Raw genomic sequence first — 11,231 nt, 5'->3', positions numbered from 1 at the left:
TCCCAGACCCCCCCACACACACTTTAACCCACTAGACCCCACTCCCCTGCCAGAGCCAGGAATAGAACCCAGAAGTCCTGGCTCCCAGCGCCCCCCTGCTTCAACCACTGGACCCCACTCCCCTCCCAGAGCCAGGGAGAACCCAGGAGTCCTGGCTCCCAGCGCCCCCCTGCTTCAACCACTGGACCCCACTCCCCTCCCAGAGCCAGGGAGAACCCAGGAGTCCTGGCTCCCCTCCCAGCCCCACCTACCAGTGGCTATTAATATCCTCCCCTCTGGCTACACCCCTCCCACGCCCTGGTAGCCAATCTCCTCGAGTGTCAGAGCCCCACTGCCGGGCAGGAGGAAATAGAAATCACCTGACTTTACTTTCGTTTCCTCAGGTGGACGCTGGCAGAGCGAGCTGTGGGGCAGGTAAGGGGGGGGGAGTAACTACCATCCCCGGGGGGCAGAATCGCTCCCTCCAGTCTATCCCCCCCACGGGGCAGGTTCGTCCCCCGGCCCCTCTATTCTGCCCACCCAGACAACCCCCCTGAGATCTGAATTGCTGGTTTCGAACCAGTGGCACCTGGGACGCACCCAAGGTAAATTCCAGCCACTCCCCGGCCCCGGCCCCGGCCCCACCAGCGCAGCCCCGCGGATCCCCGCGCAGCGAGCCGCGCCCGGCCGCCAATCCCCAGATCTGCTTTAAAAATCCCGAGAGGCTGAAAATCCCGCTGCCCCCGGGGCACTTGCGCCCTGGAGCGGAGCGGACGGGGGCGCAGATCGCAGCGGGCTCTCCCCAGGTGTGACGGCTGGGGACACGGGATTTCCTCCTTCAACAGAGTCGGGAATTAGTAGTGTTTAGTGCCAGGGAGCCAGGACTCCTGGGTTCTCTCCACAGCTCTGGGAGGGGGGCTATTGGGTTACAGCAGAGAGGGCTGGGAGCTAGGACTCCTGGGTTCTCTCCCAGCTCTGGGAGGGGAGCTGGGAGCTGGAACCTCTGGGTGCAGTGGGGCTGTGGCATGAGGTGCTGGCTAAAGAGCGTTTTCTCATTTCTTGGGGTGCTAGTGGGGATGGGGGGGTGTCCCCAGTACACCAGGACAACACTGGGGGACATGGAGCTCAAGAAGTGGGATTAAGACATGGTGTGTCCCATCCCTGCTCTGTGAGTCAGTTTCCTCCTCTGCCAGCTCTCCTGTTTGAGTACAGTGGGTGTGAGGGGGTTAATCCATTCATGTCCTGTTGTCTCAGTCCTCCAGCAGAGTTTGGCTTTAGCCCCAGCCCAGGAGGACGGGCAATCGGTCAACTGGAGCCCGGCCTGTCACCTGCTGTGTTATGGGAAATGCAAATAATAAAGGGTAAGTGCTCCAGTCCCACCCAATTCAGACATAACCTATTCCAGAGCTGGGGCTAGAGTCCATGAATCCTCGCTCACAGCCCCTCCAGTCTATCCCCTACACCCCAATCCCCTGCCCCCCCAAGCTGGGATAGAACCCAGGAGTCCTGGCTCACAGGCCCCCTGCTGTGTGTCTCCCAGGCCAATCCCACCCCCATCCTCAAAGCCAACTCCAGAGGGGATGGTGAAGCGACTCCAGGAGGACGTCACCTGCTCCATCTGCCTGGACATCTTGGAGGACCCCGTCTCCATCGAGTGCGGCCACAACTTCTGCCGGGGCTGCCTCTCCGCTCACTGGAGCGGGGTCTCGGCCTGGGGGTCCCAGTGCCCCGAGTGCCGGGCTCCCTGCTCCAGGGACAGGATGACCCCAGACACACGTGTCAAAAGCCTGGTGGAGAAAATCAGAGACCTGCCATGCGAAGAGACGCTGACAGCAACAGGGACAGCGAGCCCTGAGGTGGGTGCAGCCATGGCTGGTCCAGAGATGCAGCCACCTCTGGGGCGGGGCAGCTGGGGAACAGCCACATGGCCGCACCCTACAGCACAGCACCCCCTAGCCCCACGCTGGGGCCCTTGTGTCAGAGGGAAGGCCGGCTAACGGGATTCCTGTGTCCCTTTAGTAAGGGGTCAGGTCCCTGGGCTGATAAGGGGGGAGCTGGGCACACACGGCTCAGATCTGCTGATAAGAAATTAACCCCGGAGCAAACAGCCTGTGACTCCAGCCATGGGGCCCCGGTGAGGGGGCTAGCTGGCTGGAAGGTGGGGTGTGGGGGGGGGAGAGGATGGGACATGGGGCCTTTCCCTTCTAGGGGGCACTGGCTTGGATCTGGCCCAGGGCGGGACTGGCTGGTTCAGGGGATGGGAATGGGGTACTGGGCTCTGACCCGGGGCACAGGGGACTCACCATCTCAGAGGTGGGGTCCCAGCTCTGACTCTGCTCTGTCCCTGCAGCAGGGGCCGGGGGCTCAACCGGAGCAGGGGCGCCCGGTGCAGCTGGTGCGTCTGGACGAAGAAGGGGGCCTGATCCTGGACGAGGAGGCCCTGAGCCGCTGCCTGGAGCAGCGTGGGGTGGGGGACGCCCCCGTCTGCCTGGTGTCTATCATCGGGGAGCAGCGCCGGGGCAAATCCTTCCTGCTGAACTACCTGCTGCGCCGGCTCCGGAGCCCGGTGAGTGGAGCCCTGATCCCCTTCCAGAGCCGGGGAGAGAACCCAGGAGTCCTGGCTCCCAGCCCCCCCTGCCCTAACCCAGTAGACCCCACTCCTCTCCCAGAGCTGGGGAGTGAACCCAGGAGTCCTAGCTCCCAGCCCCCACTGCCCTGACCCAGTGGGGAGCTGTGGGTCGGTCTAGACCCTCGTCTGTGTGTCCGTCTAGACGGAGTGTTTGTTTAGATTTCACCGAGTTTCTGTGTGTGTCTGTCTCAGCCTGAGTCTGCCTGTCCATCATCTTTCTAGCATGCTGGTCCCCACACTACCTGCCTCTAATAAAATACCCACAGTCCCCCTGCACTAATTGCCCCTCCCCCCGTGTCTCCCTCCCCCCCCAGGATGTGAAGGACGGATCCTGGATGGGCCGGGAGGAGGAGCCCCTGGAGGGGTTCGAGTGGCGAATTGGCGCCCGCAGCGTCACCAAGGGGGTGTGGGCGTGGAGTCAGCCCTTCTGGGTCCCCACCGAGCAGGGGCAGGTGAGTGGGAAGAGGAGGGAGGGGAAATGGGGTGTGGGGATGAGTGACCCCAGCAGATCTCTACTTGGGGGAACAGAGCAGACAGGGGCTGGGGGGGGCTCTGTGACCGGGGCCTGGGAGGGGAAGCAGGGAATACAGTGCCCCCCAGGGCCCGGGTCTCACTCGGTGCGGGGGGCAGAGCAGGGAGCTGGCGTGTGACCCCGGCCCACGGCTCCCCCCCAGGTGGCCGTGCTGCTGGTCGACACCGAGGGCTCCATGGACATTGTCAGAGACACGGAGACCAGCGTCAAACTCTCCGCCCTCTCCATGCTGCTTGGCTCCTACCAGGTAGGCGCTAGGGGGCGCTGTGCTGCGGGGAGCGGGGCAGGGCTCAGCAGGGGGAGCTCTCCCCTGGCAGCCAGGGCTGGCCCCGATGCCCCAGGTAGGCGCTAGGGGGCGCTGTGCTGCGGGGAGCGGGGCAGGGCTCAGCAGGGGGAGCTCTCCCCTGGCAGCCAGGGCTGGCCCCGATGCCCCAGGTTGGCACTAGGGGGCGCTGTGCTGCGGGGGGAGGGTCGTGCTGGTTCTGTATCTAACCCTGTCCTCTCTGATTACTTGCAGATCCTGAATGTTTCCAGCCAGCTAAAGGACCCTGATCTAGCATATCTGGAGGTGAAGGGGGAGGAGGGCAGGATGTGGCACCGTTCTCACACAGCCCCAGTGGGGTAGTCTGCCCATTCTACAGCTGGGGAAACTGAGGCCCAGAGAGAATCAGTGACTTGCTGAGGTCAATGGGGAGTCTGTGGAACAGCCAGAGATAGAACCCAGGAGTCCTGGCTCCCAGCCCCCCCCCTGCTCTAACCCACCAGCCCCCCCTCCCCTCCCAGAGCTGGGGAGAGAACCCAGGAGTCCTGGCTCCCAGCCCCCCTCCCGCTCTAACCACCAGCCCCCACTCCCCTCCCAGAGCTGGGGAGAGAACCCAGGAGTCCTGGCTCCCAGCCCCCCTGCTCTAACCACTAGACCCCACTCCCCTCCCAGAGCTGGGGAGAGAACCCAGGAGTCCTAGCTCCCAGCCCCCCCCCCCCGCTCTAACCCACCAGCCCCCCCTCCCCTCCCAGAGCTGGGGAGAGAACCCAGGAGTCCTGGCTCCCAGCCCCCCCGTTCTAACCACTAGACCCCACTCCCCTCCCAGAGCTGGGGAGAGAACCCAGGAGTCCTGGCTCCCAGCCCCCCTGCTCTAACCACTAGACCCCACTCCCCTCCCAGAGCTGGGGAGAGAACCCAGGAGTCCTAGCTCCCAGCCCCCCCCCCCGCTCTAACCCACCAGCCCCCCCTCCCCTCCCAGAGCTGGGGAGAGAACCCAGGAGTCCTGGCTCCCAGCCCCCCCGTTCTAACCACTAGACCCCACTCCCCTCCCAGAGCTGGGGAGAGAACCCAGGAGTCCTGGCTCCCAGCCCCCCTGCTCTAACCACTAGACCCCACTCCCCTCCCAGAGCTGGGGAGAGAACCCAGGAGTCCTAGCTCCCAGCCCCCCCCCCCCGCTCTAACCCACCAGCCCCCCCTCCCCTCCCAGAGCTGGGGAGAGAACCCAGGAGTCCTGGCTCCCAGCCCCCCCGTTCTAACCACTAGACCCCACTCCCCTCCCAGAGCTGGGGAGAGAACCCAGGAGTCCTAGCTCCCAGCCCCCCCCCCCCGCTCTAACCCACCAGCCCCCCCTCCCCTCCCAGAGCTGGGGAGAGAACCCAGGAGTCCTGGGGCCGTATCCAGCAGGGCCCAGCTTCTGTGCTGGTCCAGGGGCTGGAATTCGCCCCTGCCCGAGCTCCAGGCTTACTGAGAACATGGGTGTTGCCCGGAGTCTGGGAACGTCTCAGTATTTGGTATCTTGGTCTAGTCTGTTCCTACCGTTGGTGGGCATGGGGGGCAAACAGAGCCCCTGGCATGGGGCAGGGGAGTGGGGAACCTTGACCTGCAGTTCTGCTCTTTGGCCACTAGGTGTCTCTGCACCACAGGGGGAAAGCCGTGGGACTGGGGTAACAGACCAAGACCAAGCTGGAGCTGCAACTTTGCGGGGTGGGGGGGATGTTTGTTGGTAGGATTTCCACTCCCACCCGCTCCCAGGGCACACGCTGCCTCCCCGCCCCAGAGATCCTAGCTCCAGACTCACCCCCCTGCTCTCTCTGCTCTGCAGATGTTTCTGCACGTGGCCGAAGAGGTGGGAAAGGAATACGGGCTGGAGTCCATTCAGGTGAGAAGACATTTCCCCCCATCCCCCGCCCCACACCCGAGGGGTTCAGCCTTCCCCTCCTGACATCGTCCCGTCTCCCCTGCAGCACCTAGACCTGCTGGTGCGGGACTGGAGCAACTCGACGGTCCTTGGAACTGACGGTGGGAAGGAGCATCTGAGAGACGTCCGACAGGTGACTGTGGGGAATGGGACCTGGGGCCTTTGCCCTCTGGGGGGTGTTGGCTCTGATCCGGCCCCAGGGCAAGGGCCTGGCTGGCTCAGGGGACCAGGGAATGGGTCCCGGGGTATTTTCCTCTGTTGATGTCTCACTTCGCTGATTTCGCCTGGCTCTGGCAGATGCTGGCGGCGAGGTCCCCTTGCAAACACCCCAAGGCCCTGGAAGCGCTGAGCAGAAGCAGCACCCGCTGTTACCTGATGCCCTTCCCCGGCAGGCGGATCATGACTGGGAGCCAGGGAAGCCTGAGAGGTAACGGACGCGGGACAGCGGCTCTGAGCCTGCGCGACGGGGCGTCTCCGTCTCTGCCAGGAACGGGCCGTGGGGGGATGCTCCGGCTCCGGGTTCATTGCCATGTCCCTCCCCTTCGCAGACATGGATGAGGATTTCCGGGACAGCCTGAGGGACTACGTCACCACCCTGGTGGGCTCGGCCAGTCGACACGTGTGGAGAGACCGGCATGGGGCGTTGCTGACCGGGACACAGCTCGCTGCTCGGATAACGGTGGGGACTGGCCAGCTGGGGATGGGGTCTCAGTAGGGGGCGCTCTACCCTGGCTGTCAGTGCTGGCCCCATGCCCCCATGTGGCACTAAGGGGGCTGCGCTGCAGGGAGTGGGGTGGGGGTTCTGTAGGGACGCTCTCCCCAGCAGTCAGGGCTGGCCCCAATACCCCATGGTGGCACTAGGAGGCGCTGTCCTGCGGGGAGCAGGGTGGGGGCTTAGCCCTTTTTGCTGAATTTTTGTTAATTAAGAATTAGGGTTGTATTTATATCCTAGCAGAATCCCAGCTTGGATGATCCTACTGAGCCTTCCTACATCATCCAGGGAAGTTCTTCATTTCCCCGCCAAACTGATTCCCACCGTTGTCTTATGGCCGTTGCCCAGCTGCCCTGCCCCAGAGGTGGCTGCATCTCCGCGCCGGGCAGCCCATCCCCATGTTCACGGTTTTCTAAGCCCTGTGGAGTCTGTATTGTGATTTCTTGTGCTTTCTTTGCAGAAATTCTCTGATCTGATGAAGAAACATCACTGTGGCTTCTCCTCTCCCGCTCAGGTACCTTCTCTGCCTGTCTCTGCCTCTGACCTGATCAAGGGGTGTGTCCCACCTCCTGAATTCACTTCCGATGTAAAACTGCTTCCTACTTTTGTCTTATTGCTGCTGCCTCACCCGAAAGGTGGCTGCATCTCTTGTTGGGCAAGTCATCCCCGTGTGGGGTTGCTGTGAGACTATTCCCCAGCTGCCCCACCCCAGAAGTGGCTGCATCTCGGCACTGCGTGAGCCCATCCCTATGCAGTGTTGTGTGTGTTCCCCTATGCTCCACCCCAAAGGTGGCTGCATCTCAGGAGTGTGTTACCACTTGTTGGAAAATGTTTTTTTTTTTTTTTTTCCCCGCAGACAAATTTGAGTTTCCGTTGAAATATCAAAAGCTGAAATACTTTGATCTGGAAATGCCACTGTGGTGTCTCATGGGAATTATAGCTTGGCTCTGCATGCTCCCTTTTCTCCCCATAAATCAGTTCTGGTCAGACTGCAGCTCCCATGATGCACCACAGAGGAGGGAGATGATGCATCATGGGAGTCCATGGCTGTGGGGCATCATGGGGCTTGTAGTTTGTGTCCCTGGCGTCAGGCAGAGCTGCCGCGGTGGCGCATGGGAGTTGTAGTTTCACACTGGCTAGTGGCGTCGCTCTGTTACATGAGGTTGCTGCGGTGGAAGCTTCAGTCGCTAGGTGGAGACAGGGCCCCATAAACTGTGGCTGACCCCAGCCTTGTCCTCCCTGTGCAGATGGCCATCACCTTCCAGAACCAGAGAGTCTTGGACAGGGCCAGCGCAGACCACGCTCTATTTCTGAAGGAGAAGGTGAGTTTGGGGGGGGAGGGCTCTGTCCAAGCCAGGAGAACCCCAGGGAACCATCCCAGTGAACACTACTGACTGTGGGCTTGGGGGTAGGAGATGGAATCTCGTATCTCCAGCTCCCAGGGTGGCTATAGAGATGAGAGGCTCAAACTCCTGCACTGGAGTTGTGGGGCGGGCGGGCGGGAGGGAGATAAGTTTGCCCTGTGGCCAGCTGCAGTAGTGGAGGCGTGATGGCCCAGGTGGTTAATGGACTGGACCAGGACTAGGAACTCCTGGGTTTTGTCCACTGCAATGCCGCAGACTCCCCTGGGTGAGTCACTGAGTCTCTCTGGGCCTCAGTTTCCCCATCTAGCAAAGGGGGAGAATGATCCTACCTTTGGGGGTTTTAGCCTGTGAGCTTTTTGGGGCAGGGATGGTCTCTCACTGAGTTTGTGGGCCGGGCCCGGTGCAAGGGGGCCCCCATCTCAGTCCCGGATTGTGTCCTACTCGGCGCGGGGGGTGGTGGTGGTGTGTGGAATCTGTGCAGCGCTTGCCCTTTCTTACGCCCTTGGCCCTCTCCTCTCCTGGCGGGCGCAGGACTGCAACTCCCAGAACCCAATCACCTGCCTGAAGGTGCAGCCGAGCAAGATGGCGAAGTTGTTGGCGGAGCGGCGCGGGCAGTTGCTGTGGCGGTGCTGGACGGACATGCCGGAGCTGGCGCCGGAGACAGAGGCCCGGCTGACGGAGCTGGAGGAGGAGCTGACGCGGGAGGCTGAGACCTTCCTGGAGACCTACGGGAAGCGCTTTAAGACATTTGCCATTTTGGCAGGCGTGGGTGCGGGGGTGGTGGTCCTGGGACCGGTGGGCGGAGCTTTCGGTGCTGGGATCGGTGCTGGGATCGCCGCTGCTGCCATCGCTGCCGAGGCGGCTGTGGCCATTGGGGCTGGGACGGGCGCCGTGGCCGGTATCATCGTGGGTGGGGGCGTGGGCGGGGGCGTGGGTGGCAACATCACCCGGAAGGACAGGCAGAGGGCTGAGGCTGCTGGTGGTGGGAGGGAGGAGGGGGATGGAACTGAGGCTCTATCCGACAACAAACCCCTGATCTGATTGGTGTCGGCCCCCCTCCCCCCACTCTGGGGCTGACGAATGGGGTGACGGGGCTGCAGCATAGCCCAAATACGTCCCCAAGAAGCCACCCCAGAGCGGGGAGCCATCACCCACAGATTCCAAGAAGGGACATTTAGATCCTCTCGTCTGACCTGCTGTGCCACCCAGGCTGGAGAACGCCGCCCACTTCCCCCTGCGTTGGGCCCGATATCTCCCCTTGGACTAAATCATCTCCCGGAAAGGCGGCCAGTCTGGCTCGGAAGCCAGAAGAGATGGAGACCCCACCGCTTTCCCATTGGTGAATCACCCGCGCTGTGAAAAATCCGGCGCCTCATTTCCGATTGGAGTTGGTCTGACTTTAACTTCCAGCCCTCGGTCCTCGCTCTGTCTTCCTCTGACATTGCAGGGCCACTCTGGCTGCAACGCGAAGCGCTTGGAAATGCCCGGCCGATGGTCCTGTCCCGAGATCACCCACTGGGGGTGACAACGGGCGCCTGGCTTACTTCCTACATGAACAGTCCTGTGGTCCGCTCCTGGGGGATAGATCTCCAGCCACCCCTCTGAGCAGGAAGGCGGGTCCAGGGGAGAGGGCACAGGAAGACCCTGTGGGTTCCCTGCTCTACCATGGACTTCCTCTGTGACCTTGGCCAAGTCCCTTAGTTTCTCCGTGCCTCAGTTTCCCATCTGTATAATGAGGGTAATAATGCATTGAAAGATGGTGAGGGGTTTGAGCTCTACTGAGAGAAAGCGCTATCCAAGAAACAAGAATCGTTATTTATTCTGAGGGAGGGCTATAAAACCATCCGAAGCTAAAGGGAATCGGTTCCACACCCATCAACGCACGCTGAGCAGGGGACACTGTCTGGCCAACTCCACTGGAAGTCTCAGCTCTGACCCTTCAGCGCTGGTGAAAGGCCAGGACTTGGGCTTGGGGATTTCCAACCAATGGGGGCTCGGGCTAACGGGACTCTCCAGCTGTTCCACGCCAGCCTCCGCTGGCGCCTACGATCCGATAGACCACTCTAGCGTGAGGTACGGGGTCAGCTCCATCCTGGCCTGGGCTTGGTGAGTTGGGAGCGCCCCTTCCCCTCACAGATTCCAAGGCCTGGATAACAATGCCCAGTGATGGAGAATCTGTTCCAATTGTTCTCACTGTTAAAAATGTCTGCCTTCCAGTCTGAGTTTAGTCTACACTTTTCTGTGCTAGACCGAAGGACCTATTGTCAAATATTTGTTCCCCAGGTGGGTACGTATGGACTGGGATCTGGTCACCCCTTAACCTGCTCTTTGTTGAGTCCCAGCTCCCTAAGAACTCCTTGGAAACCTGATATCAGGGCTGTGGGTTTTCAGAGGCTGCACCTCTCGGGACATAGCAAGAGAAAGCAGAAGTCACTTGAGACTATGGTCTGCAAAGTGGTTCTGCTGGAAGGTGGCCAGTCAATGGGTCCTGGGTGCAGGACAGTCTCAGAGCAATGGAGGCATTTAAGCAATTTCCTTTGTGCGCAACAGGAGGAAAGGTATTTGGGGTACTGTGTTAAGGCGTCAAGGAGTGTGTGTGTGTGTGTGTGTGTGTGTGTGTGTGTGTGTGTCTGTGAGCACCTGTAAATGACCGCCCTGGGGAGTGCTAAAGAGTAATCTCCCAGATGTAAATAACTGTGAAGTTCTGACTCATCAAACCTTGAATGGCGAGTTCCTAGTTTTGGGACAAGTCTCCACAGAAACTGCCAGCTCTAATTCGGTTAGGGGAAGATACAGCTGCTGCTTATCGGAAGTGCTTTGTTAACGTGTATTCCTGTGGCTGGGGGAGGGGGGACAGAGAAGGGGAAACAGATTAGCCATTAAACGAACAGGAGTACTTGTGGCACCTTAGAGACTAACTAATTTATTTGAGCATAAGCTTTCGTGGGCTACAGTCCACTTCACTGGATGCATAGAATGGAACATATAGTGAGGAGATATATATACATACAGAGAACATGAAAAGGTGGGAGTTGTCCTACCAACTCTAAGAGGCTAATTAATTAAGATGAGCTATTGTCAGCAGGAGAAAATAACCTTTGTAGTGATCATCAAGATAGTTCATTTAAGACAGTTTGAGAAGAAGGTGTGAGGATACTTAACATAGGGAAATAGATTCAAGGAAATGCAGTGATGAAAACTGGAAATAGGATGCGAGCCGAAGCCTCACCAGCGCTGAGTAGAGTGGGACAATTACCTCCCGTGTCTTACATACGCCCTTCCAGTTAATACACCCCACATGACATTTCCCATTTTTACTCCCCATCACACTCTTGTCTTTGGTGATTTGACTGTGTTGATGACTTGATTCTAATATTGCTGCTGCTAATTTGATTACTTGATCTTATTTTCACCTCAACTGGAGAATGGCCGAGTCAGTTGGGTAGAGTTTGTACTGGCTTGGTCTTAGCGATCTGTTTTCTTGATTTTGTATTCAGGGTTGTTGTTTTACTTATAACAAAATGGCTAGAAAGCACACTGCGTCATTTTTTTTCTTTCAATCAGCAACTTGGGCCGGAACCATAGAGAATCTTTGGCTGGTACCAGCCAAGCCACTTTGGAAAGCCATTAGCTTCCCCTAAAGTAACTCTGGTTCTCATAGGGGTCTGTCTGGTGCCTGGCATGAGAGAACCCTGATCCCAGCTGCAGAGGAAACCCTAACCCCTAACAGCTCCTCATAACCTTAACCCCCGACTGGGTATGTGTCACTTAAATCAATTCCCTGCCTTTGCAGGGGCCGTGGTCATGGTGCACCTCAGTTCCTCCTGTTCTCTGC

At 59.6% G+C, this 11,231-nt stretch overlaps 1 protein-coding gene across 1 annotated transcript; it reads left to right on the top strand.

Annotated features, from left to right (window-relative positions):
* The first annotated feature begins 1,317 nt into the window (after positions 1–1,317).
* LOC135878721 (RING finger protein 112-like) lies at positions 1,318–8,437 on the top strand. The gene is made up of 13 exons (XM_065404454.1): positions 1,318–1,340; positions 1,520–1,835; positions 2,330–2,545; positions 2,923–3,060; positions 3,283–3,387; positions 3,658–3,708; positions 5,225–5,281; positions 5,367–5,453; positions 5,618–5,747; positions 5,869–5,999; positions 6,493–6,546; positions 7,280–7,354; positions 7,928–8,437. Exons 1-13 carry the CDS (start codon positions 1,318–1,320, stop codon positions 8,435–8,437), a joined length of 1,893 nt encoding a protein of 630 aa, XP_065260526.1.
* The last annotated feature ends 2,794 nt before the right edge of the window (positions 8,438–11,231 follow it).

Source organism: Emys orbicularis, chromosome 4 (genome assembly GCF_028017835.1).
Source record: "Emys orbicularis isolate rEmyOrb1 chromosome 4, rEmyOrb1.hap1, whole genome shotgun sequence".
NCBI lineage: Eukaryota > Metazoa > Chordata > Testudines > Emydidae > Emys > Emys orbicularis.
Note: the sequence above shows the minus strand (reverse complement) of the source record. Positions and strands in the feature narration are given on the sequence as shown.